The 27,418-nt window shown below is 42.3% G+C and overlaps 1 protein-coding gene across 16 annotated transcripts in view; it reads left to right on the top strand.

Moving 5' to 3' along the window:
- LIMCH1 (LIM and calponin homology domains 1) overlaps positions 1 to 27,418 on the top strand; it is a 177,423-nt gene that overhangs the window by 66,940 nt on the left and 83,065 nt on the right. For 8 of the 16 annotated variants that reach the window (XM_066995787.1, XM_066995800.1, XM_066995799.1 and 5 more), the window contains 2 exons: positions 556 to 626; positions 14,103 to 14,172. In XM_066995787.1, the coding sequence (XP_066851888.1) occupies positions 556 to 626; positions 14,103 to 14,172 (141 nt within the window). Of the gene's footprint in view, positions 1 to 549; positions 627 to 14,102; positions 14,173 to 24,600; positions 24,738 to 25,030; positions 25,114 to 26,100; positions 26,169 to 27,418 lie in introns of those variants that run through there. The other 8 variants (XM_066995792.1, XM_066995795.1, XM_066995802.1 and 5 more) reach the window with 5 other exon arrangements.

The raw sequence follows: 27,418 nt of genomic DNA on the forward strand, positions 1-27,418 counted from the left end.
TTCATGCTCACAGTTGACTTCATGGTATGAAATGTCGTTTCATATGGCGAGGAGTATGGTAGTGCGTGGCTGAAGGGCCACAACTCATGTGAGTGCTTCCGGCTGGATTTGCTTACTGTGTGAAGGCGAGAGGTTAAAGGCCAAAAGTTCAAGCCCAACGCAAAATTTTTAATAAGGTGCAAAAAAGCAGCAAAACCACATCGTTTGTCTAAATACAGTAGTTCTAAAATTCAGAATGCTTTAGGATAAAATTATAAAAACATTCAGAAGGTTTCATTGTTGTGTCTGGATTTTCTTACCTCTAAGCAACAGCGCTGTTATTATAATCTGTAAGTGTACTGGCCAGAGCAAATAGCTCTGTTTAATGTGTTAAATAGCTCAGCGAAATGGGAACGAAGAACCTGGTTGATGTACACAACTTAGCTCTTCGGCAATGCCCGTAAAATTTGGATGTTTCATTTGCAGCAGATGCTTTAACAGTATGCTATGAATTGCTCTTGAAAAGCACACCTTCTAACATATTCCACTCTTTTGTTTCCCCCTACTTTTTTGCAGCAAGTGACAGGCAGAAGTTTTGGTGAGAAAGACTTCCGTTCTGGATTAGAAAACGGCATTCTTCTGTGTGAGTAAGTAACACTTATGGTTTTGAGCCTTGAATACATTCTTGACTGTAGATGAAATGAATTTTAATGTGCATGTCTGTTGGTTTCCTTTTGCAAGCTTTGACATTGTGCACACTGGTATTTCACTGCAGCATCCTTTCAGTGCTGACGCTATTGTTATGGTGAGGATTGAAATGTGGCTTAAAGAAAACAGGCTTTGCAGAGTGCTTCCCTCACTCCACCCGAGCTCCTTGGTTGAGTTATGTAAAGTGAAAACGGTGTTTGCTTTTTGGTTTCCTTTTATTTAAAGATGTTAACCACAGATTGGCGAATGGTGTTCCACACCTGCCTATAGATGTCTCCACTGCAGTGAAGTGTTTTGGAGCAACTCCAGGTCCAAGTGCTGTCAAGAGTTAACCATCTGAACACCATCAATACTCAGCTGCTTTTATAGTTTCTGGAAAGTTTAGGCATCCTCCAAATTTTACCTAAAGGTGTATTTGAATGATGTGTTTTGTAATTTTTGGACAAGAGATGCAAGTTAACTTTTGCGTGTTTCTCTCTGTGGTTTTAACAGCGGGTTTTTGGCAGTTTTCCAAAAGCACATTGTGGCCTTGGATGCCAAAGCTGGTGACTTTTAAGAGAAATTTGGAAGTGTGCCCTAATGCCCCATGTTATTTGAAAATCCCGTGCAGGATGTCAGGAGTTTGGGACAATATGCTGACCTGAATCGTCTGTATGGACAGATTTCTTTCCCTGGGCAGGCAGGGTTGTCACTGAAGTAGGTAACAGCTGTCTTTGCACACCAGAAGGATGAAGCTTGTGCAGCACTGAATGCATATTGAAATTTATGAATGAGATCTCCTGAGATGTTTAGCTGGAACATTGCAGCTATTGTTTGTTTTATACTATGAAAGGTGCTGGAACTTGGAGTCTGTTTTCAGCAGTATGGTTGAGCTAATATCCTGTAAGTCAACTGTAGGTAGTCTACAATAGCTTTGAAACTTACTTGTGTAAATACTGTTGTATATCTCACTGGTGTCATTAATCAGATACCTTGAACTTTAGCTGTTAAAGTGGAAAAAAGCATAAAGGAAGTGATACGATCTTGTTTGATTGTAGTTGCATGTCTTTGCTGAGGAGTGGCTTTGGGAGGAGGGAAGTAGTTGTTATTGTTGATCAAATGTTGTATAACTCGGAAGGAGCGTGGCGTTTACCCTCTGTACGTAAGGGATGCCTCTTGCTCAAGATCTCACTCCTCTGCGTGTTCAATTGAAGTACTGAGTGCTGAGTCACTTCACAGTGCTCTTTAAATGTTAAGGTTGAATTGTGTTGCATGAAAAGTAAGGGATGTGTATTTCAAGATTAGATTCTAATCTTATCTGCAAGTACACAGATGTAGTCTGATTTAAATGCTGTAGATGGAAAGCTTAACTAATGATTTGATAAAAAAACAAAAACGTGTGAATATGTATTTCTTAGGAGGCTGTAAGCTCCAGTACCAAGAAGGTGAAGGGACAACACTTGGTTATACTGCTAACTTGCTCTGTGATGTTGGGCAAACTGCTTGTCCTTGCTCACCACGTGTGGATCTGTGCAAACCAGTCTGAAGGGACCTGTCTCCTCAACCTCTGACCTGAGAGGTCCGTATTACATGTGGCATCTGGCAGCTGTGGTTGGTGGATGAAATTCCAGTAGGCTGCGTAGCATTAACCAGAGCTGCCACTTAGGCCTTCAAGTCTGGCTTTCTGATGATGAAGAATTTATGAGGCCAACAATAAAAGTTTGCTCCTCACTGCATCCAAGTCCACTGTAAGAACTCAGTAGAAATTTGGAGGTATAACACGGAGCTTTTAATGCATCTTTGAAAAGCACAAGCTTTGGCAGATGAAGCACTGATAATTTATTTATTTTTTTTTATCTCTTGCTCAGTGAAGCACTGGTAAAGCAGCCACAGGCAATATTGACTTTGTAGATACGAGTTTTCTGTTTTGCCAGAGACCTCACTGGGGTACCTACCTTATGAGCAAAATCTACCAGTATTCAAGCTCTCTTTTCCAATCTGTTGTGCTTTTATCACAACTCAACAAAGTAGATGAAAACTGCATCTCATAGTCTCTGATAAGCTACAGAAGGCAAGAAAGGAATTACAGGTTTGTTAGGTTTCTGAAGATGGAAGAAGTCATTACCTTTGGTCTGGTTTATCTGATTTGTTCCTTGAAAGTTTTAGGAAAAAGCTAAACCTGCCTCAGTTTGTCTCCACAGGACAACAGTAATTGCTAGTGTCATTAGCTGACAACTCATAGCCAGGCACTTTTGCAGGTGATGCTCACGTGAGCAGGGACTGGGGCTTACTTTCAGATTGGTGTTTCAGTGTTCTTGTTGCCTGTTGTGTTTTGAGATGAGGACTGAACGTGAATTTGTGTCCTGAGGGATCCCAGAAGCTACAAGACTGGGAACTGATGTCAGCAGGTAGACACAGCCACTTTGCCCTCAGTCTCCTAAAGAGGTCTCAAGTTGCCCATGGACCATGCAGGCTTTTTGCCCCAAAGTGGGAGGAGCAGAGAGGTAGGCACCACAGAACCACACAATGGCTCGGGTTGGAAGGGACCTTAAAGATCACCTGGTTCCACCCCCCCTGCCATGGGCAGGGATACCACCCTCTAGATCACGTTGCCCACGGCCTCATCCAGCCTGGCCTTGAATACCTCCAGGGTTGGGGTCCAGTCTGCTAACAGCCAGACTAGTCACGTGCAAAACGACACAGGGGAAATCTTTGTCTGCAGCAGGCTGTTGGAGCCTTTCACGCAGTAATGCCAGGCCTCCCTCCAGCTGATTGCAGTGCCTACGGCCTACACTTCCTCAGGTGCAGGTTCCCGTTTCAGCAAGGCAGTAACAGGAACTTTCCATCTTCTCTCTTATCAGCTCCTTCAAGGGATATTTCAGAACCTGTAGTGATGCTCACCTTCTCCTGCAAGCCTTTTGCAGCATTTCACTTCCCTGCTGACAGACCCTTGACTCATAAATCTCTCCCAGCCGTGGCTCTGGTAATTAGCAGACTACTGAGATGTGAACGCTTGAGGTACTGCCGTAGCAGTCCACTGCAAACTCAGGCAGACGTCACTACACTGGTTACAGATCATTCATTCGCATCCAACAGCTATGCCCATATTTCAGTACATGAAAACTAATGCACCTGCACCATGCCAAAAGCTCAGACTCTTGGGAGGGACGTGTTGTGCACGGACAGCCTGACTAGCAGGGAGGCCTTACGCTCCTGAGCTAGCCACAGGCACCCGCAAGTCCTCGTGCCTGGTTCCTGGGAGTGTTTGCTCGGTTCCTGGCATCTCGATCGGCCTCATTATGACACTTCGATAGCTCACCGCGCTCAGCTCAGGAACGTATTCAAACAATGCAGGGTGCCATCAAGTCGCACGCTGACAGATGAGAGTAACACAAGCCCTTCCTTCTTGCTGCCTTTGAAAGCCCACTTGTGCAGTTTCCCTGACAGTACCAGCTCTGATTGTGCACCCAGCTGTGCTTAGAAGCCAATGACTACTGGTCCTGTTTTTCTGAAATGATTTCATGGCTTTTTAGCATAGCTGCCTGACATCGGTGCAGATGGCGATTTCAGCAAGGGACATCAGACACAGCTAGACAGAGGCAGTTATTGCTCTGTTCTTGCTTTGTGTATTAAATTGTTGTATGCAAAAACTGAGGAGCTTCCTGGCTACACTTCTGCACGTGTGGGCAAATATGCCTTCCTGGGGACAAGACAGAAAACTGTATGAGGGAGGAATGCAATATCAACAGCAGCAAATATCTCTAGAAATTCCCAGTTTGTGCTCCAGCATACATTCTTTTTGCCTTTTTGCCTTTTTCTCTTTTCTTGCATAGCTTTAATATTTAGATTTGACCCAGATATTCTATAGATTCAGACATCTGAATGAAGGTTGGTAGGAACAGAAAAAAGTTTATGCTGTCTGCCCCCCCCACCCCACTGATATGGTTAGTTCTGTTGCTTTACTGAAACAGTACGGAAGGAAGTAGAAGTTGCTTTTATTTTTAATCATGCAACAATTGTTATTAGTAAGTTTAAAATTATTACATGAAGACAAAGACGCATACAACTTCTTGTAACCTTGCCCAGTTGTTAATTGCTCTAATATTCTTGGAGGTGTTTTTAAGGAGAGGATTTCCTTTCTGTTCTCCCCGCTGCCTGCCTCCCCTTGCCCTGTGCTGCTGCTGCAGGTTCTCGCCTGTTGTGTTGGGCATTCAGTAGTTAGAAAGGTCTGTGGGGGTGTGAGACTTGAAAATCCAATTGATTTACTTGCCTTGATATGACTCTCAAAGGGTTGAAGGTACCTAGTAAGTAGGGAAATGCACCTGTAAGCATTTATGAGAAGCAATTGGGATCATATATAACAGTTGGGATGTGGACTGTAGGCAAAGGACCTTAAACCAAATCCAGATTCAGATATCAGCACAAATGAGTTGGCTTTGCAGTGTAGCGCAGCAGTGTCATGATAGTGTGTAATACCATGGGTTCTATATGTAGAACAGTTTATTTGTGTGTCTGCTTTATGTTTGTACGTAAATCAATTCATAGAAGTAAATGCAGCCGTAATAAGTCTTTGATTTCTCTCAAACGTGAAAGTTCTAACAAATACTTAACTTCATACCTTGGGAAGCCATGGCATAAATACATAAAAGTGAAAGAGTAATAACCGTGTGTGATTAAAGATAGATGCCACTTGCATATGCAGTTCTGGATACTAGGTTAGGAACATTTTCCCAGATTTTTATTTCTGGTTTTTTTCAAGGCATTTATTTTCTAGATTAGCATGTGGTGTTATGTAAGTTAGTAAAGTACGCAGAAACAATGATTAATGTTTGTAATCAGCATTCTTTGACTCTGCTCCTTTCCTCTATTTTTTGAAAGAGCAAATACAAAGGGGGGTTGTTGCTTTTAAGTAATCTTGGTAAAATTGGCCATGTACAGGGAGTTAAGGGAAAAGTTTTATCCCTTTTCTCGTGCAGGAAAATGTCTAGGAAAGGCACTTCCCTTCAGTCATGCATGTTAGGGATATATGCACTTAAAAAATAAAACCTACAATCTTTATTGTACTTTTAAGTGTGAGAAAAGATGTGAGAAGTTAGTCGTGGACACTGATTGTTTTAACAGTATTTAAAGAAAAGCATGAAGTGGGGCTATAAATCTACGTGAGCTGAAAGTGATTGTGATCAAGAATTACTTAAAGGAATTTATCATTTATTCTGTCATGAGAATCATTTTCTTCTATAAATAAGAAATCTCCTTGGCTTGTGTTCTTTATGTCTCTGGTGATGAATGAGCTGCTTATTCTCGGAGAGCAGAGTTTCCTTGGGCTTGCATCATGGTTACAGTGCATCTGACCAAGCTTTGGGCTGACATGAATGCCGTTTTCAGTGAGGGCTGGATATGTGCCAGATCAGTGCAAGTATAATGCTATGGGATAGTAAAACTTTGTGTTCTGCATCAGTGGTACTGCTAGGTGTGGAACTCGACTTCAGAACAGCTTTAATTATCTATAGGGTATTTCAGTTGTTTGGCTGTTTAAAAAAAAGATTTGTTTTGCAAGTTAACGTCCTTTATTTAAAACTGCCCTGCCACTTGTGGAGACCTGGTAGGGGAAAACAAGTATGCAGTCATTGTAGATTGTAGGATTTTTATATGTTATTTTTCTTATCTGTCAGTGGTGTGGCCCTGGTATCAATTCAGCACTCTGCTGTGTGATGTACAGTGCAGGGACTCTTGTCTTGCCAGATACCTCACTGGAGAAGTTAGTGGCTGCTTAGCCCCTTATGCTTAATTAAGCTTTGTTTGAATTTGCTATTCCTGGAAACTAAGAAGGTATTTGAGTTTCATAGACATACTTGAAGTTTTGAATGTGACCCATGCCTTGAGGTAAGAAGGGATTGGTGTTCTGTGGTTTTCAGGCTGTGTATTGTAAAGCCAAAACATTATCAGCATCGTGGATTTGGCATGTCTCCAGTTTAGAGAGACGGGCCCCAAGGCTCATTAAGCATTAAGATTTAGGTTCATGTGAGGACATTTGAAACAGTTTTATATGAATCCAGAGTTTTTAATCTTTAAGTTTTATTACCGTGTTAAAATGAAGAGCTATTTATTTGTATGGTTTAGGTGAGGGGTCAAGGGTAACGTAAACCATAATGCTCAGCTGTGTGCATGAGAAGGGGAGAATGGCCATTGAGGAGCCTGCTTGAGTACAACTAGAATGGCCTGTCTTTGTTTTTATGTCAAAAAAGAAATATGCATCTCAGCAGACTAAATACTAGGGTTTTTCCAGCGTAGGTTGGTGATTGACAGAGCAAGAGACTGTGGAACACTGATCCATTCAAACTGAGTTTTGCTGAAGTGCAAAGCAAGGCAATCATGTGAGAGGTTTCAGCTTTCCAAGAGTGTATATTTAAGAAATTGTTTTGGATAAATACTTTGGGTAATTATCCATGCTTATTGCTGCTCTCTGTAAAACTAAGAGCTGTAAATCTACAGGTACATGAGACACTCTACGTGTCATTCATTGTGGCGGTAGGTTCTGTAGAAATAGTCCTTGCGAAGGCACAATCTTCCCTGCTGCCTTTCTTGAGCTGTTTTGCAAGACCTCTATCTTGTTCATATTTTTAGTCTTTGGCAGAGCAAGGCCCATGCAATGCTGTATTTGGCTGACTTGTTTTCTCAGTCCTACAGGTTTGCGTAGTTCTGTATTCTCCTTTTAGTTATGAGATGGGACTGTGAGCCTTTTATATGACAAAGTCAGTTCTGTTTTGCATGTTAAAAAAGCACCTTGTTCATCTGACCCTACATAAATAATAACAGGGGCATCATTAGCAATCACTCAAGAATGTTTTCCCAAAAATATTTTTGTGACCTCAGGAACATCTCGATATTTTGAAACTTCTTTGACACTTCCTTTGCAACAAAATCTATTGACTTTTGTTGTCTGTGCTGTTTCAATGTGATTTGCCTGTACTTAAGATTAATAGTGGGTTTTTCTCTCCTTTTCAACTATTTTTGGGCTTTTTGGAGCTGCCACTATGTAACATAAGGTGAAAATACATAGATACTGAAACGGTTTGGACTAATAATTGTCAAGTGCTGAGAGGCTGCTTGTTAGAATGTAAATCTGTAAAAATTAAAAAGAGAAGTGTCTTCTTGAAGGTTTACTGTGGATAGAATTTCCTGAACTCTCAAATATAACACGCCTTCTTACTTTAAGTTCAGGTCACTAGGAAGCTTTTCTTTTTAGGAATATGATCTGCTATTTGAGAAAAGAACTCTATTGGATACATATCCATCCAGGCTGGAATCATCTGTGAATGACACATCATTTCAACCTTTCTTTTTTTTTTCTTCTTTTTTTTCCATTTCTGAAGCTTATTCTCTGAAAGTGCTTCTCTTCCATTTCCTCTTAGAAACAAGGTCTTCTTAGAGGCTGGGTTTTGGCAACCATCCTCTGAATATTTTCTTAACTGACGCTTTCTTGCAAGAATTTCATGTGCAGTTGTCTTGGTGCTTTTCATTAGATCTTTTATCAGCTGTTGCCTGAAACGCCTTCTCTTCCTGGCAGAGGTTTTTCAAATTCTTAACTGCTGATAAACAACCCCAGGAAGGTCTCATAGGTTAGTCACACAGTGGCTAGTCCTGATTTCAGCCTGGCTGTCCTACTACAGAGATACCTTATCTTCTGGAATTTCAAGCCTTGGGGACGGTACCGAATAGAGCAATTGATTCTTCCCATACCTACCAGAGCTGTTTTACGGGGGGAAGGAAATGACCTAGCCTCTCTGTATAAGAGGGGGAATGGATCAACTTTCCAGTGCCATTGTGCCCTGATGTTTCCATAAGGTAAGGCAGCTCCCAGGTTTTAGCTCCTGTACAGAGTCTTACCAAGCAACTTGTAGCAGCCAACTACCAAAGGATCTGAGCCAGTATCTGGCCAGGGGAAGGGGTGGATGGGTGTGTGAATATCGCACTGAAAGTGGCCAAGAACTTTAAGGAGAGAAGTGAAGAACTTCAGAGGACTGACCTGACTCAGGGCAGGTACGTAAATGCCAGAGGGGTTGGGCAGAAATCCTAGCTAAGAGCCTGAAGGATCTTGGGAATGGGTCAGGCATGTGCATAGAGACTCATGTTTTACAGATGGAACCTGAAGAGCTTTGATTTTACCCTGTGTTGGGTTGCTGCCTTTTGGGGATTTGGTAGGATTGCTTTTTTTTTTTTTTTTCCTTCGTCATATTGTATTTTAATTCTTTTAAGAACTGTTTTATGTTGTCTTTGCTTCATTTTGCTTCTTTGCTTCTTTGCTTCTTTTACTGATAAAATGTTCCCTGAAATTTCATTGTCAGATGTTCCTTTTGGTTATGTCAGAGAAATGCAGATTATATCAGGTACCAGAACAGCCTCAATAGAAGTAGTGAAGTCTTTATATTTCTTCTTTTTTTTTTTTCTTTTTTCCTCCCCATATCATTTAACTTTTAACAAAAGTAACCGTTAAGACTCCAAAATGTTTTCTGTGAGAAGCAAGTTGCTTGAAAGCTGAAGTTTTTTAAGAGTACTGCCTAACCTTGTTTTGCCAGTTGTCTCCAAAATGCCTGCTGGTCACCAAACCCCAGCTACCAAAAAGGGTAGAGCGTGGGGACTGTACCTACAGTGTCCTTTTGAGAACAATACCAAAGGACATTGTTTTATGGTTTGTTGCCACCGCTGTTCCCTCACCATGTGATATCAGACCTTAAATAAGCAATATCTTACTGGAGAGGAAGGGAAAACAAACATCATGGAAGATTTACAATAATCCTGTTTTTTCTTCACTCAGGACTGCTTGGTTGGATTTGTCCCATTGACATCTATTTTCCTAGATTCCTAGTTGCAGGAATATGAAAAGTAGTACAGAAACAAACAAAAAAGACAGTCCTATTCCAACTTCAGCATTCAACTCTGACCATTTATACAGTATCTCACCGAGCTTCACATAACAGAATGTGGTACACAGTGGTGTAAAGGTGGTGTTTGTTGTGTTCTTTAGAAGATGAACGTCCATTTGTGGATTTTCTCTATTCAAAGAATTCAGCTGTACAGAAATGTAAACTAAACCTGTGCTTGGGAAGACCTGAGCTTGCAACTGGTGGATCTTGATTTTGGGGGTGGGACTGAGGGGCTCCTAATTTACATTCAGGAGCAAACAGTGCATCTGCCTTTGTTGCCCTCACAACAAAGGATATATACCTGAATATACCTGAACTCTGATGATTTTTGCTGCACAAGAAAAAGGGCTACTTCTGTGGGAGAGAGAGGGTCAGTAGGAGGTACTCGGAGAAATGAGTGATCATTCAAAGTCTCGGTACAAGTCAGTATCCGTTTGTCCCAAACCCTCTGTCAGAACCTGCCAGTAGGGACCTTAGTGCCTTCACTAGACTAAACGGGCTAACCCCGATCAGGTGTTTGAGGCAGAGGATTGTTACGTGTGTGATCAACTAGATGTGTGTTTTTGAGCAGCTGCCTTCAAGTGTCTTCCTACTACAGAAACGAGAGTGAAAAAGTATTTTATGAGGTCATTAAAATAAAGCTAGGGGAGGCTTTCATTTTCTGAGAGGTAGACTGCAAACTTTTTAGTCTCAGTCATGAGGCATTACATGTGTACCTGGGGTGCAACAACCCCAAGCAGAGCTACAGGCTGGGAGATGAGTGGCTGGAAAGCTGCCTGGCCGAGAAGGACCTGGAAGTATTGGTTGATAGTCGGATGAATATGAGCCAGCAGTGTGCCCAGGTGGCCAAGAAGGCCAACAGCATCCTGGCCTGTATAAGAAACAGTGTGGCCAGCAGGTCGAGGGAAGTGATTGTGCCCCTGTACTCGGCTCTGGTGAGGCCGCACCTCGAGTACTGTGTTCAGTTTTGGGCCCCTCGCTACAGGAAGGACATGGACGTGCTCGAGCGAGTCCAGAGAAGGGCGACCAAGCTGGTGAGGGGTCTGGAGTACAAGTCTTACGAGGAGCGGCTGAGGGAGCTGGGATTGTTCAGCCTGGAGAAGAGGAGGCTCAGGGGCGACCTCATCGCTCTCTACAGTTACCTTAAAGGAGGCTGTAGAGAGGTGGGGGTTGGTCTGTTCTCCCACGTGCCTGGTGACAGGACGAGGGGGAATGGGCGAAAGTTGTGACAGGGGAGTTTTAGGTTGGATGTTAGGAAGTACTTCTTTACCGAAAGGGTTATCAAGCATTGGAACGGGCTGCCCAGGGAGGTGGTGGAGTCACCATCCCTGGAGGTCTTTAAAAGACGTTTAGGTGTAGAGCTTAGGGATATGGTTTAGTGGAGTACTTAGTGTTAGGTCGGAGGTTGGACTCGATGATCTTGAGGTCTCTTCCAACCTAGAAATCTGTGATACTGTGATACTGTGTGTGTGTACAATAACTGTCACTGTTACTGTCACGTGCTTGCAGAAGTGATAGAAGTAACTTGTCTAATGTGATAGAGGGTAGGACCTTAACTCTGTCTTGTGGCCAGGCTTACATTGATTTTCTGCTGTGTGACTTGGTATGAAGGTGATACAGTTAGCTTTTGTGATAAGGATAAATGTTGTGAAAATAAAGCACCAAACACTTGTGCATATTACTGCGGATGGATTCCATCCTGTTCCTGTAATGCCTGTTCTGCCACAGTATTTTCCATACCTTTCTCAGAAGTTGCTGAAATACAAGGATATTTTTAAAGACTTAAGTTAATGTACTAGAATGATCCGCTCACCAGTGTTTCCGATGCTTTAAGTTACCAAACTTGGGATTCAAGAAGAATGTGAACTTGTTTTATCTGTTTTTTGGGGAGGGGCATAGTCTCAAAAAATTTTCAGAGATAACCCATGAGATTGGAAAATAGACTCTGGAATTGTTCCCCTGGCTGTTTTTGCATACAGTGCCGCTATCTAGCCTTGCTGTGCAGTTAGTGCAGAAAAAATAGCTGCTTCTGGTTGCGGTCATGTTGTCTCCTGTCTGCTGCCTGCAGTGTGTTAGCTAGCGCAGTTCTCTGCCGGGAACTGGCTGCTAAGGTTTCTGAATGGTACCGGTTGGTTTTTACAAGATCTTTTTTGAGTGGTGCAGAAAAGTGACAGCAAATGTTTATAAACAGATGTTTATAAATGTTTATGCCCTGCTGTGGTCAGGGCTAGGGCTGGGGGAGCGGCACAGCCCAGAGCCGCAGCAGGGCTGCAAATGGCGCCGGTGCTGTGGGGCCAGAGGAAGGCCGCAGGGGTTGTCTCCTCCGTGCACTTGTTCGCAGGCCTGGTGTCTGAGGGTCTTCCCCTCTGAAGAGGCCCTGGGTTAGGGTTGTGAGAGTGACACAGCCTGGAGCTGCTGTTGTGGTGGGGCTGGAGAGGGCCACGCAGGAAGGAGTGGTTTGGGAGACGTTTTCTCCCCTGCATGCCTTTTCCCCTGGCCTGTGGCCTCAGGCCTCGGGCCAGGTCTGCAAGCAACATGGCGAGCAGTTCTGTTTGTCATTCTGACAGAAACCTGCTGGAGCTGGTAAAACTTCACGTATCAAGACAGGTGCTGTATATGAGTCTAAATAGGCACAGAAAAATTAGTTTGTGTGTGCCGTGTATGTATTCAGTAGCTGTTCGAGAAGCAGAGACAGACAGTAACTGTGTGGCTGCAGGCGCCCACTGAGACACTGCATGAACAGCACGGCTTTTCAGCCGGGTTGGTGGCCGAGCCAGCTTGCAACACTTGGTATTTTGGCATCTGGACTGTTGCTTGAGATGAGGCAATCGTTTGGAAGCAGCCAGTCCACTCTGGAAGAAATCTGCCTTTGGCACGTTCTTCAGTGAGCCAGGCCTGAAGGTTTTTAGTGCCAGACAGTTTAGAGATGTTTCCAACAGGAGGTAAACATTTTAATAATAGAGACCTTTCTTCCTCAGGCTTTTCCATCTTGCCCTGTCCCATTTCCTCCCTCTTCAGACTCCAAGCGGTGATCTAAAGTGTTGTTTATTCCCTACTCTTTTCTTTCGTTTTATCCCTCTCCCTTATTTCACAGGGAAGCCTGTACAAGGCACTTTGACGATTTATTTAGAATGGGCTTTGACTTCTGGGGTTTCCATTAAGACCTCTTTATTTTACTTTCTGTTATTGTCTATGACATATTGTCTAGCACATTTGATGTGCTCCTGCAGTATTGGTTATTGTGTCTGATTTATTCACATTTTAGTAATAAAGAAAATGGGATGCTTTACTTAATACATCATTTTTTTCCTTGAGTCAGAATAGGCACTGTAACAGAACTAGAGTATTCAGAAAGAAGTGCTCTAAAGAAAAAGAAATCTTAAGTTGCCTGTTGCAGCTGCTAAATGAAAAATATTAGTTTATAGGGCTGCTGCTGTGCAAGTCTGAAAAATAAGTTTGTGCCTTTGGGGAAAATAAAGTAGTTTTTGTTTGCAAAAAAAATGTGAAATAAAATGATGACTCTAGGAAAAGAGATGTGTGGTTCTTTTCTTCCCATTCTGTGCAACTAAGGGGAGAAGAAAGATCATATATATATATATGTGTACATGTAAATATATATATAAATAAAGTATATTCCTTCATTGTTTGTTTCTAGGACATTAGTTTTAGATTTTAGCATAAGCAGAAGGCAGGAATAGTACAGCAGTCTGCATGAGGCTGGATTGCACAGTTTTTCACTGCAAGATGATAAATAAATAAAAAGTCCCCCCAGCTCCCCAAAACCTGGTTCACATTGTGTTCATTGCCACATGTGGTTATGGCAGGCTGCTGGAAGGGGTAGCTCCTGAATTGAGACTGCCTGCACAGAATGAGATACCTCTCTTTCATTGTAGGCATTTTGTAGGCAATTTTTAGAGTTTTAAACTGCCATAGGCCTCTTTTTTGGTTTCTTTCAAGATCTTGAATTTGAAGTGAGTGTCTTGATCTGATGATTTTCTTTCCAGGGGTTGGGACTGAATTTTTGGTCTTTGGATAAAAAGCATAATAAGGTTTTATCTTGGAGGAAGGGTGGTAGAGAAACAGTTTGTTGCAAGAGGATTTTATGATGAAAATTCCTCACCCTGCAGCACAGAAACTGCTGGACTGTTCTTTCTGAGCTGTGGTGATACCCAGATGCCCTCAGGGTTTCTGCTCTCAGTTCCTTCCAGACATGCCTTGCCTCTAGGCAGGGGAGGCAGACTGTTGTGACAACATTTTCCCACAACCTGTCAAGACTGATGTGATCTACATCAATTTAGGAGATGAAGAAAATATTGTTGGGATTCTGTGCTGTGGATATTTTTCCTTCTTTTCAATTTCTTCATTTCAGTGATGGAGCTTTGGGTACACACATGTGTTTTCGGGAGGGGGGAATCTCTACAGCCATAATGAAATGCTTTGATGTTGGGCACAAGTGTTTGATAATTTGCATTTTGTGACGTATCCCTCATAAATACTCCTTTCTCGTGACAGGTTGCTGAATGCGATAAAGCCGGGATTGATAAAAAAGATCAATAGACTACCGACCCCCATTGCAGGTTTGGTGAGTATATCAAATGGAGAAAAGTCTTTCAGCGCTGCTTTTTGCACCTTGGTTTTGTGACTGTGTGATTTAGATCGCAATTATTTTTGTAATTTGAACTCTTCTAACTTACTGAACTCAGACAGGCCTGCTGAAATCTGAACAGTGCAGTCATCTGAAGACCTTCCAGTCCTTTCCTTTTTTTTTTTTTTTTTGAAGGGGAAAGTATTCAGGAGGGAGAGCGTATTTTTAGAGGAAAAATATCTTCTTGGTTATATACTGTCTCAGAGTTTCAGCTCTAGGTCCCTAAGAACTCGATTGTATGCTTCTCAAGCTGTGACCGCAAAAAGATAGCTTTTCGGAAAGAAAGAAAAATGTATTTGTATATTTTGTCTCGTTTGCCTTTTCCTCGGAACACCACAGTCTGCAGATAACATTCATTGCAGGACTATCTGGGGAACCATTTCATGTTGACTTTACGGGCAGAGCAGAAGTTGGCCATAATCTGTCATGAGCAAGGAAGACCACAGAGGATGTACTTAGAGCCTGTGGGCTGAACGTGCCCCTTGGGACAGTTTTCTCCAACTCTTTGGAGTGCTGGTGCTCAGGAGGTCACCTCAAGGGGGAGGCACGGTCTTGTACCTGCTGTTGGGAAGGGAGGTGGGGGTACGAATGGGTGCTGGGTATAGGGTGTGTGACACAGAAATATGCCTGTATTGATTTTTTGTTTTTTTTTTTGGCCTTGAGATGTGGCTAAGAATAAAAGGGCCTCTTGGGCGTGTGGAGGGTGACCATCCTCAATTTAGACTAATGATACACTTGCATACATAGTTCTTTTCTCTTGCGACACTACTGATGTTTTAACTTAGTTCTCCAAGATTTGGAATGTATTATTTGCTAATAGTTGTGGTCAGTGTTCCTTTATGTAAACAGCATTAAAAAGTTTCAGTGTGTTCAGAAGCCATGCTCCATTCATTTTTAAATTGGTTCTGTAATGTAATTACCTAGCTTTTGAGTCTGGGTCCCTCAACCTGTAGATTGACAGGCCTATCTCTGCATGAATACTGCATAGTTTCAGAATTTCATTTGTGATCCCCACCACCCCTTTTGTGATGTTTCCTCGTGTGCTTTTCTTTTGCCCCTAAAACCCATCTAGTTTATTCCTACCCACTCCTAATTGAAAGGTGTATTTGCAATGAACTGTTGCAAAAGATACCAGTACTGCAATTCTCTTTTCCTTGGCTCCCATTCATAAAATATTCCATTTTGTTATGACTGTTTTTAGAAGATGATATTAAATTACATTGTGGTTTTTTTTTCTTATTCATGTGTAAAATCCCAAAGGTAAGTTGATTGTCGAAGGAAGGACGTGGAAACATTAATTGTGTGTGTGTTCTCATTTTTTGAGATAAACCTCTCACTTGCCAGATGTATGTCTACAAAGCAGTAAGAAAAAAATGTTTTTCAAGCTATTAATAATACAGCAGATTTTTTTTTGTCTTGGAAGGTGACTTTTTTTTTTTTTTTTACTTCTGTACCCATGTCCTTTAGTTACCTTTAGTAATTATTTTCCTAAATATTTTTCCTAATACAGTAGTAGACTGTTAAAAAGTTCACTGGCACTTCTGGCTTTTTGAACATTGCTAATGGGTGTTTTTACCTACTATGTTGGGAATAGATCATTCCAAACAAAGAAAGCCTTCCAACAGAGACTTGCTTTTAAACATGTCTAGTGCCGTACCTGTTGACTTTTGTTGCCATTTTTACTTAGTGGTGAGTGAATGGCTCAAGGATTGTGTGCAAATTTAAAATGATTGAGTATGATTGTCTGTTAACATGAATTTATGGCATAATATTTTAAAGTACAGACATCACTACTGTGTTTGAGCACATAGTGTATCTTTTTCTTTTCCCACACCTGTACCATGTCCATGTGCGTTAAAAAAATTAAAACATTAACGTTACTTTCCAGAAACAGTCAGAACTCCTAGTTGGTTGACTGCATATGAGGGACATTCCTTTATTTATTGTCGATTTTTCTTTATTATCTTAGCTTTGGTTGGCTTAACATAGTATATAGCAACTTTTCCAGTTATTTCACCTCAGTGTGTGTGATTTCCTCCAGTACTCATGGAAATACCATGGAAGCGTAACTACCTCTTTTGCTTTGAGTGAAATGTGTGCTTTTGAACTCCTAGATATTGCTTCTGCCTAAAAAATGTAACTTAACCATTCTACCTTAATTTCTTCCCAATAGCTGATAAAATAAATGTATAGTTCACTAGTAGAGGCAATAGGAAGGTTTTCTTTTTTAGGAAATTGCAGCTAAAAGTTACGAGTAATGGTAAAGTACTCACTGTTACTTTCGTTTCATCATTAACCTCTAGAGGCATAAACAGTCATGTATTATGTAGCTCTACAAAATGTCTACTTGAGTCTACTTTATTTCTCCAAATGATGGTCTATTTTTCTCCTTTGTTATTATAAGGACAAATGAAGAAGCACGCTTCAGTGAAGGAAAGTAACAGTAAACTGTAGGCCTGTACTGGGGGCATGCTGAGATATTCATCTGGAATTATTATCAACTGTAAAAAATTTGCCTATATTTGGTGTTTGAGTGATTTCCTATAACATTGCTGTGAAGTATTATGTGCAACTGGCCTACTGTTGACAGATTGAATTCTTCAAACTTTTCCTGGTGTTTGAAGCTAGACGAACCTGCAGTTACTCTGAAATTCTTACCGGTGATTTCCTCATGTGGTTTAAGAGGGAATGGCTTATTTGCAGACCTTTTGTATACCAGAACAGCAATCATGTAAGCAAAATTTATTGTTTCATAGCATGGTAGTGTTAGAGTAAGGACTCAGGGTTTTGCACACCACTCTACTAAGTGCAGGCTGTATAAATGGACAAAGATGATCTTTGTCTGGTTGCAGGTCTAAGTCAGGATGTGGATTGTATGCAACATTACATATAGAATTACATATGCTCAGCGTGGCAGGCCTGTTTGTAATTTGCTTTCATCTCTAGAAGTGCCGACTGGTTCTGTTATCACAGCAGAGATGATGCATTGCTTTAATGAAATAAAATGTGGGACCATTGACTTGGTATTCAGACTTGCAGTGAGTATTAGATTTGATGAAATGCTTTCTTATTCCTGTTCATTATACATTAATCCAGATAGCTAATACTCCCACCAAAAAGCAAATTCACAAAACATCCAAGGAACATATTAAACACATGTAGGAATAACAGGCTTTGCTGAAAGAGCCACGTTTCCAGGAGAAATTTTCTCATGCTAGAAATTGATACTGAACGTCTTTGTTTTAAGGCTGTTAGCTTTCCAGAAGTATCATTTCATGTATTTGTGCAAGCCTGGAAAAGTATTTTGGCTGAGTATTTAATTAAAAGACCACAATGATGGATTACTAAAGTACATTGAATATGATTATAAGTGATTTTTACAAAACCAGCAATTTTTCAGTGAGCTGCTGTTGGTTTCCTTCATTGGGTACGATGTTCATAGAGGGCACAACTTATTCTTAAGATGCCTACAATTTTGTACAAGTATATCATTATATATTTAATTCTATAGAAATAACACATCTGCAGCACCCTAGGTAAGCAATGCTCTATAATGCTAACCGCTATATGTCAATTATCTTTTTCCTTTAAAAATATTCTAGTTCTTGCTTCCTGTCCCTGAATAATGTCACTCTGTGAGAAAAGAAAAGGTTTCTGCCTTATCTTTTGTTTGACAGAGTTTAGGAGAGTTTATAGCATTACTTCAGTTCCTTGAACAATCCCCACAGGAGCTTAGACACTTACTTCAGAGACTGTGTGAAAGAGTCTCACATATAATAGTAGGAAGTAGCCAAGACAAAGTTAAAGGGTTGAACTTTAGCTTGTGTCTTGGCTCATGTTTCAACACTACTGAATAAAAATCTGTTTACAGTGGTATCCAGTTTTCAGCTTGTGTATGGTCCTCATCTTTGTATGTGTGATATTTGTATGACTTAGCAATGCAAAAAATAGCCCTGTGAAAGTCACCTGGTTGCACAGTTATTGCACCGAGGTGAACAGAACTGTAACTTAGTGTTTTTTTAAAAAAAGCTTCTTCCTTTGAAAACAAGGTGGTTTTTTTTCAGTGATTATTTTCTTAGGAAGTTCCTCTTGGCAAAATGTTCTCTGGGAACTTGCTATGAACCTTATCAAGAATACCTACCTGTCTGTTGGTGCTGGTAATTTGCTTTTATGCTGTCCTGTTGCATAAACTCCAATGTGTTTTGATGTCATATGATGTCTCAACAGTATTTCGGCATTGCATTCATTAGCTTTCAGGAATTTGTACTTCTAATTAAGTTCAGCAAATTAAATGATTTTTCTTCATGATATGAGCCTGAAAATATAATTATAAGACACAAATATAGTGTAATGTATTTCACAGAATTAAAAATAATTTGAGGAGATAGAGAAATACGTGGACCTTTAATTGATGTTTATTGTTTTTTATTAATCTTTCTAAGTCATACTTCAGTGTTACATTTTTGTTGAAGGAAGAATGAGAAATATATTTTTTTTAATTTCTCACTCTCCCTCTAATTCCTTATAGCACTTTCTGGAAAGAGCCAGCTTCTACTGTAATGTCTAGATTCATAATACATGATAATTTGTTTCCTTAATTTGTACTTCTTATTTCTGCTGCACAAATTCATTTGCCAGCACAATTGTATCCATAAAACGTCCTGCTGTGTGAGGTGTGGTACATGTGAAGTAAACAGAAGCAAGATTTCCTCACTGTCTAACAGGAGTAAGTTCTTGGCACTCACATCCCACAAGCATTTTTGTGACTGTTGGTGGAAAACAAAGCATCAAACAGCAGAGCAAAATCCCATGCAAACCATTCTGTCATGGTTTCCGTGGATCTTCTTGGTAGTAATTGGTTTCTTTACACCTCCTGTGCATGCCTTCGGTTCTGGTATCTGAATGTTTGACTAGAACAATACTTACTGTCTGGCCAGTGGTTTGGAACTGCACTGTGTGCTTTGGCTCATCATGTACTGTAATGTAAATGGACACTACAACAATAATGTCCTTGGGAAAGGGAGGAAAAAAAAACATAAAAGTTTGCATTTGCAGTGTTTCTGTAAGCTTATTTTTCCCCCAAAAGTTCACTTTATTTTTCCTTTGAATTAATTTTTCATTTAGATTTTCCTGCTTATTTGATTTGGTGTCATCTTAGCCAGACAGATTTTACCTTGTAACATTCCTGTTTAATGAATTCAGCTGTATGCTGTAAGCACAGTGATTTCTATGTTTTATGAAGAATACAAAAATAAACTAACAGGTGTTTCTTAACCAGCGTGTTTGTAAACAGGGCCTGCATGGAACAATCTACAGGGACAGTGTAGTTAATTCATCAGAGAAGACGAAAACAGCCATCAGTTCAAATTTGGCAGGAAGCACAGAGCGAGTGGCCTGTTGTTTTAGACTGAATTGAAAGTTTTTATTGCTCCAAATTAACCATGCAAATACTGTCCAGAAAGTATACTTCTCCTCCCATTTAGAGAAAAAAAAAAAAACTAGTGCAAAACACAATGCTGGCATTTTGTGTAATATTTTATTGGTTGAAATGATTGTACTTGCCATGCTGTTGGATTTGGCTCAGAAACACACATACTTTTGATGCTGGAAACTAATCATCCATCTGACAATATCATATGTACCAAAGACTTATTTCACGGCTGCACTTGGGTTTGTTGCCCAGACCTCCAAGTTTGGGCTTTAACCTGGTGTACAGATGTGAGCGAGGCTGAAATCATAGAAAATTAGTAAGAGGTGAGCCATCAAAAAGCAAACAAACAAACAATGGGGTAAATGACCCCACCTCCTGTGTTTGCCTTTGACTGATGGAGCTGAGTTTAGCTACGAACACCAGCTCCCGGTAGTCTTTGTGTCCATCGTGCAGTCTGGCTGACGAGCTGACCTTAATGCCCAGGAGGGTGCCTTCCGCCTAGCTGCCAGCAGAGCTGGATGGCTGTAGGCAACACTTGAGGCAAGGGACACCTTGCTTGGTTCTCAAACGGACATTTTTCAAGTTTGTGTGTGCTTTGTGCACCGCTGGTCCCAGCCAGAGCTTCTGCAGCCCAACCTGAGTTCGGTCTTCAGGTCCCTCCCTGCGGGTGCTGCCTTGGCCGCAGTGCTTGCGGTGCCCTCGGTGAGCGAAGCTGTGTGTTGGCTGGGACCCCTGCTTGCCATGCTAACGAGACCGTCCCGTTCTGCCATGCTTCTTGCCAGTGCCCAGCAGCATTTCCCTCGTCACCAGGTGAAGTCTGTCAGGTAGGACCCAGGCACCGTGCGCGGTTTCCTTGTTGGCCAGGATGGCAGCAGCCAACGTGTGAAGGTTTGTAGGGTGCGTGCTGCGCACCACAGCTGTGGGTGGATGCAAACTGTCACATTGTCGTGGCCTGTTCCCAAACCAGACGGGTTAGGGTTCAATGGTGCAGCTTCACAGTCAGCTTAAACTGTGCCCTGTGCCTGCTGAGCACTGCCACTGAGAGTGTCGTGACTTGCTTTGGCCAAGAGCTAATAATATGTGTAAGCTCTTTGTGGGAAGGATCATCTGCTAGTCTGTTTTTGTCTAACACCTCACCCCATGAGTCCTGCTCCACGGCCAGGACTCCTAGACGGTATGTTAATACAAATAATAAATAACACTTACAAAAATATCGCAGGCATTCCTGATTCACAGCCTGTTTTTAGACTGCACTCCCCACTTCAGTTTTCAACCACGGCTTTAATTAATAGATTTATAATTAGCTCTATTCACATTGAATAATTTAAAATGTTAATACGTAATTCTGAGGTAAGGAGAACTTTTTCTGTGTGCAAAACCGAGAGGATGGTCACTGTGGAGCAGTTCTTTTCTGATTTTTTTTCTATTTTTTTTTTCTGTTTCACACAGACAGTTTTATTGCCTGGCCTCGAGAAGGGTTAGCTAACCTCCACCCTTAAGAAAAAAGTGCTCAACTAAAACCAAGGAACCTACCTGTTTGGGCAGGAAGACAAGTGACTTCCAAAGATGCTATTTATAAACTATACAAATAAAGGCTTTGTGTAGTGATTATTTACCTTCTTTTTTTTTTTTTTTTGACATAGGTTTAATAAAGTGAAGGATTGTAGGGATAACATTTGAAAATGGCAAAAAGAAAAACATTGCTACTGCTGCAAACCTAATGCTAGGCAGCTGAAATGTGAACTTGCCCTTACCACGGCATTAACCTTTACTATAAATGACAGAGTCCTTCCTGGGGCTGGGGAGGGCAGCTGGTTTCCAGCAGGAGCTCACTTGCACCTGTGGAAAATGCAGATTGACCCCTGGATTAATTTTTAGATTAGTTAGATTTCAGATCCTAAGGTCTCCAAGTTCAGCCATGAGTTGTATTATGTTGGTTTACTGACTGGTCCAGTGATGTTTCAGAAATGGCAAGCTTTTGAAGAACAAAGTCTTAGTATATGTAAATATCAGAAAAACGATAGTTTTGCAAACAAAATGCCATTCTCTGTGTAGCTTAGGGTTGCACTTAAATGAACTGAAGAAGCCAGTGCTGCCTCTGTCCGTTTCCTTAGAAATGAAAGGCCTCCCGAGCAGGATGTCTCCAGCATCTTCAGGCCAAGTCCTGCTGACGACACTTAGGACTTCCCTCAACATCTGAGCATTTCCAGGAGTTCTCTGTGGAGGGATTACATGCCCTGAGCATGAGTGTGTTGCCTGTGCCTTCTGATGAGTGCAGCACTGCTAGGATTATGTCCAGGCATCTGCAATCTTTGTGTGTCTTCTGGTGCAAAATTCAGCAGTGTGGCAACGTGGATGAAAGAAGAAAAGAGCTGGCGTGCTGCATGCGTGTAGGCCAGCACACTCAAAATCAGCAGGGCTATGACTTTCCATGTCTTGAGGCTAAAAAGTATCTATTGGCTGTATTTTCAGATTTTCTCCTTAACAAGGAAAACTAGACCTGAGGCTATGGTTGCTTTCAACTAATCCAAATGTGACTTTCCTAAACCCTCTACCATGCAGCACTATTGCTCTTACGGCTGTTAGCTGGAGCAGGCAACTGTGAGCTGCCTGAAAACCACCCTTCTCCTTCGTCGTAGAGCTGGAGCCGTGTGAGCAGGAGGAAAGGAACCGTCTCGCTGTGGCAGGGAAGGAGCTGCCATTCCTGCTGGCACCAGAATGAACTTCCATCGGTGTTAAGCAGCCGTGAAGCTGTAGCTAGGGAGTTCAGACTTGGATGCAATCCTTAAGTTATTGGCCAAACTCAAAGGAGATGGGGATCTGGGAAAGTCTTGTCCTGAAATTCCCAGTTTAAAGGCTGTGTTTGAAACTGCACTTAGGGCTCTCACTGCTTAATTCTGGAAAGCCTCTCACAGGTTGGAGCCTGTGGGTCTGTGCTATAAATACTGCCTTATCCTCAACTGTCTTTTTCAGTGACATGTAGCCTCTGCTCCAGGGGACAGCTCGATCCCAGTATTTATTTGACAGAGAGAGAGCTAACTGCAGTGGAAATGGCACTGACTGGTGTGAGAATATTTGCTGTATTTGCTGCTACCCTGCGTTCTCACAGCATCTGTGGTGCAGGCACTGCTGCCCATAAAATCCTTGTGATCCTGGAGAATTTGGATAGCTGGGCGACAGTGGCTCTCGAGATGTGAGACGGGAGGGTGCTTCCAGGCAGCTCTTAACCTGAGCGGCCCCCTCGAGGTGAGTGGGAACAAAAGTTTCCACGCTGTTGTCAGACCGACAGATCTGCAAACTCGAAATGGGCCAGCGGGGCCCAGGCTTCCTATTACCAAACCCTTTTGTGACAAGAGAGCAACTGCAAGTTAGCAACAGCCCGGTGGGACCCCAGCCCGTGCACGGCTGATGGTAGAGGAAGAATGCTGCCCCTAATCTCTCGCTGGCTGTGGCTCAGCTCGGTGAATTCTCCTGCAGTTTACGTCTGATAGCAACTGTTGGTACTGTTTCCATGCAGAAAACCTTTCCGGGCGGCGCGAGTGGCTTTCTGTCAGATGATGTGCGTGTCACCAGCAGGAGCGTACGTGCTGAATGCAGATGATGGGACGTGTCTCCCTCCAAAGATCACGCTGCAGTTGTTTCCCTGGCTTAAAACGAACGAGCAAAAGGGGAAACTAGCGGAGTACGTCCCAGTTGCCTTAAAGACCCACGTGCACTGATTTCTCTGCTTGAAGAGCCCGGCGAAATTCTGCAGTCTGGTGCCGTGGTCAAGAGTTCACAGAGGCTGAAATATCTGACACTGAAGTCTCCTTGCCTTTTGCATTCCTCAGTGCTCCTGGATTAAAGCCACTCACTTCCTTCTTGGCACAGGACTTTCCAATTGTAATGCGCTTCCTCTTAAATGTCCAGAGGTCTAATGATACTATTGTAAACCTGTTAAAATTAATGCTGCAAAGGAAGCAGCTTAGTTAATTGCTTGTGCAAAAATGCGGCGGTAGGCTGAGCTGTCTGACTGAGGTACATCAACACCACTGTTAACCTCTTGAAGGCTGCGTGGCCTTGTGCTACAGTGTGGAAACCCACCCCACGGCTTCCTAGGGAGGATCACCCATTCATTTTTGGACAAGCCATATAAATAATGGTCTAGAAAGTTACTACTGCGGTACAGAGGCAGCCCTCATCTGTTCGGAGTGGCGTCCTGCTCAAGTCCTCGCTCTGTTGCCACTTTTGTTTGCTTCTGCCCCTAATCCTCATGCAGGCAGCGCTGTCGCTGAGGTGGGGACTGTCTGCTGCTGTGTGGGGCCGGAGTGGGCGCTGATTTATTGCTGGGAGACGCCTGAAAGGGAGCTCTCTTTTCAGACTTTTAAATAAGTATTGAACTTGCTAAATGTGTGCATGCATGCGGGTGTCTGCTGAGCTCAAGGCAACATGTTTCAGGCCGTGCTATACGCTGCTTCGCCACCTCGGCTTTTCTCTTTGTACTAGTTCTCCTGCAGAATTTAGAATTCAGTTTGTGTTTCCCCTTCCAGCCAAGGGTAAACATGCTTCCCCCCAGCTCCCCTTCTCTTTCTTTTTTCCAGTACTGATGTTGGTATCACTGGGAGGCACGCTGGACTGAGTGCCAGGTGTGAATCTCACCCTTGCACCTGTCTTGGTGTGACAAACTTCAGGCCATAAATTGATAGCCCGGGCCGCTGCTGCTCTGCTTGCTTCTTGCCATATATAACTGGGGAGCCGGTTGTGTGTTGGGTGGCCCGGCTGCCCCGCCAGCAAATCCCACTGGTGTTTCCAAGCGGCCCTGGCTGCTGCTAATAACCTCTCCTAGCGAAAGCTGCCACATCACTCTTGTCCTTTGGATACTGTTTTTAGTTCGGTCGGAAGGAGGCTTGCTGGCTTTTTCCAAAACCGATCCTATCTTTACCACCCCTACCTAGCAACAGTGTCGGGGATCTCAGAGCTCAGGCCCGGCGCTGGCTGGACGTGCGCGCTGCCCGCGGGCCTCGGCCTTCTCACCTGCACGTCCCAGCTCCGGTAACTTCGGCGTCGAGGCTCCTGCGAGGCTGCTCGGTGGGTACGTCGGGGGCCTGATTGCCAGGGTCTGGGGTGGGAGGTGTGTGAGGAGACGGAGACCAGGAATCCCACATACAAAAAGCTTGAGTGTCAGTGGGACGCGTGCTTATTGTGCAGGCAGCCGCTAGGCTTTGGCTGACGGCGGGAGGGATTCAAGGTCATTTTGTCAGCTTCAGAGCACGGTACTATGAAGCGGCTCCATCTCCTTGGTCAGCAGCGCGTGGATCAGGAATGCTGTTTGGGGGTTTTTGTTTTTAACCTTGCTGTCTGTCCTTCCTACCTCCTGCTCCACAGCCATGTGAATGAGTAGGATGGTTCTGCAAACTACATCTGCATTTTGGTCCTGGTTTCCAGACCAGAGCCAGCAGGCCCGCTAGGTAAGAAGTGTGACGTTTCTGTATTAATTTCTGGAGTTACAGGGATCAGCTACAAAGTATTAGCACCACCACACAGTGTGTCCTCTGTTATTTAAAAGGGAGGACGGTGAATAGGATCAGTTATTTGAGGTTTCAAGTAATCCAGGGTAATTTTCAGCGTAATTAATACATGTCAGGAATTTGACCCTTGCTGGGATAACAAGAAGATCTGGATAACTGAGGCGATACTGTACAAGTTGTGAAAATAGTGCCAGAAAACTGTCTGCACAGGTCAGTAGCACAAACTAATAAAACTCTCTCAACTGCTGATGTAGAAAAACAATTTATACAGCTTTTACCTGACGTGCAGAAATAGAAAAACCCTTTCTCATTGTACAATTCTCGGATGTTTTCTTTCATTAAGTTTCTCCTGTTATCCCCAAAGAGGTCAGGCAGTAGTTGCTTCTTAAACCACAACAATTTCATGAAAAGCATAACTTGAAATGTCCCGAGAACACCACGCACATCTGACACAGACATGCTGTTTTGCTGTGGTGTTTATTTTCAGATAAAATATAAGCAAATTTTGCCAAATAAAAGCCACTGCAGGCTTGGTAGTATATATTGGACATAATGTATATTCTTTCATAAAACAAATTATGAACAAATGCAGGAATTGCATTAATCATTGGCAAAATTAGTTGCAAACTTGTAAATCATATGGAACATTCCTCAGAGAGTTCTGTCTGAACTTCTGTAAAAGCCTCCAAAGAGGCCAGTAGAAATAAATAAATAGGTGCTTTCTTGTGCACCAGAAGGGCAGGTAAAATTTGCTACAAAGTCAGTGTTTAGGAACAAACTTATGGAAAAGTGAAACCTGACAGTTTGTCTTTGTGGACTGGATTTTGTTGTTTTTTTTTTTTTTTTCTGTTTGTTTTATTTGAGAAATGGGATGAGGCTAGCTTCATCTTCCTTCTTAGCATGCATGCCTGTATTTTATTTTTACAGTGCTGAAGAGTGGCTGAGTGGAATTTAATATTTCAGTGGACGAGAATTTTATACGAGGAATAAGCGAGGTAATTACATCCTCTCAGAAAAGCGTTGCAGACAAACAAATATTTGAGTGAGCAGGGTATTAGCAGAATTGTCTCAGAGTGGGTGATACTTTATCTTCAGAAATACAACACCAGTTGTTGCTTGTTCTTTCATTCTGTCTAAAACAACCAACAGAGAAAAAGTCAATCCCATATAATTATTAGTTTGAAGGAGCTTAGGAGCTGTATCTTCAGAATGCCTGGCCTTGATTTCCAAGCATCTCAGATCTTTGAATAGTACAGTCAACAGTGATCAAAATATGTTTTCCAGAAAAGTAAGTATCAAGTTTACTGGTAGGAATCTCTTCATCCCTTTTACATGAGATGCTGTATGGTATTTGAAAACCATAGTATGTGACTTCAGAAGCTTGTAATTTAGCAACAACACAGATATTCTGAGAAAGGTAACGGTGAAACAAGGCATTTGTCAGCATGGCATCATCAGCAAGCCTGGGGTCTAAATGTCACTGGCTTTTCATAAGCATGACTACAGTGTAGATTTCTGGGGAGAATCATGGAATGGCTCTACTTAAATTTAGAGGAAGCTACTCGTAAGCATGAGGACTGTGTGAGAAAGTATAAATTCCCAAATCTGCCTGGAGTCAGCACCCATAGCATTAGGCTAAGCTGGCTGGTTTCCAGGGGTGTTTGAGACCTTAAATGCTCTTTAGTCCTTACTCTCTGGTTGATCACAGATTAATCACTTGCTTTTTTAAATACTATTACCCAATCTTTTGAGCCACCCAATCCTGATTAAAATTTACTTTCTAAAATACGATCTTAGAGAACTGAAACTGCTTGGATTCTAGGCTTTCTGATATTTTTGAAGAACTGTGTCATTGCAGTTGTACTCGGTGTTGTCACAGTACTTGCATAAAAATTCTTGCAGATAGTTTTATCTTCCCAAGAGTCGTTCACATTGCTTATTCTATTCTTTTGGCTGAAATTTAGTGAGAAGTGTTAGAAATCCAGCGCTTAGTCCTGTGTACAAACTGTTATGTAAGGAAATTGCAGATCAAAAAACTTCAGACTGTGGTCAGTATTCTCCTTCATAGTTTCCAGGATGAATTATTCTACTGTACAGCTGGACACAAATACTGTTTATATACTTCTTATAACCTTGTCTTTTGGGTATACCAGATAACGGAAGCTCAGCACGGCCTCAGGCCAGCCCTTGTAGGATTGCTGCTCGAGTCCAGGACCTTCTGCCTGTCCTGGGGGGGTGAGTGACC

This window comes from Anser cygnoides, chromosome 4 (assembly GCF_040182565.1).
Source record: "Anser cygnoides isolate HZ-2024a breed goose chromosome 4, Taihu_goose_T2T_genome, whole genome shotgun sequence".
Lineage (NCBI taxonomy): Eukaryota > Metazoa > Chordata > Aves > Anseriformes > Anatidae > Anser > Anser cygnoides.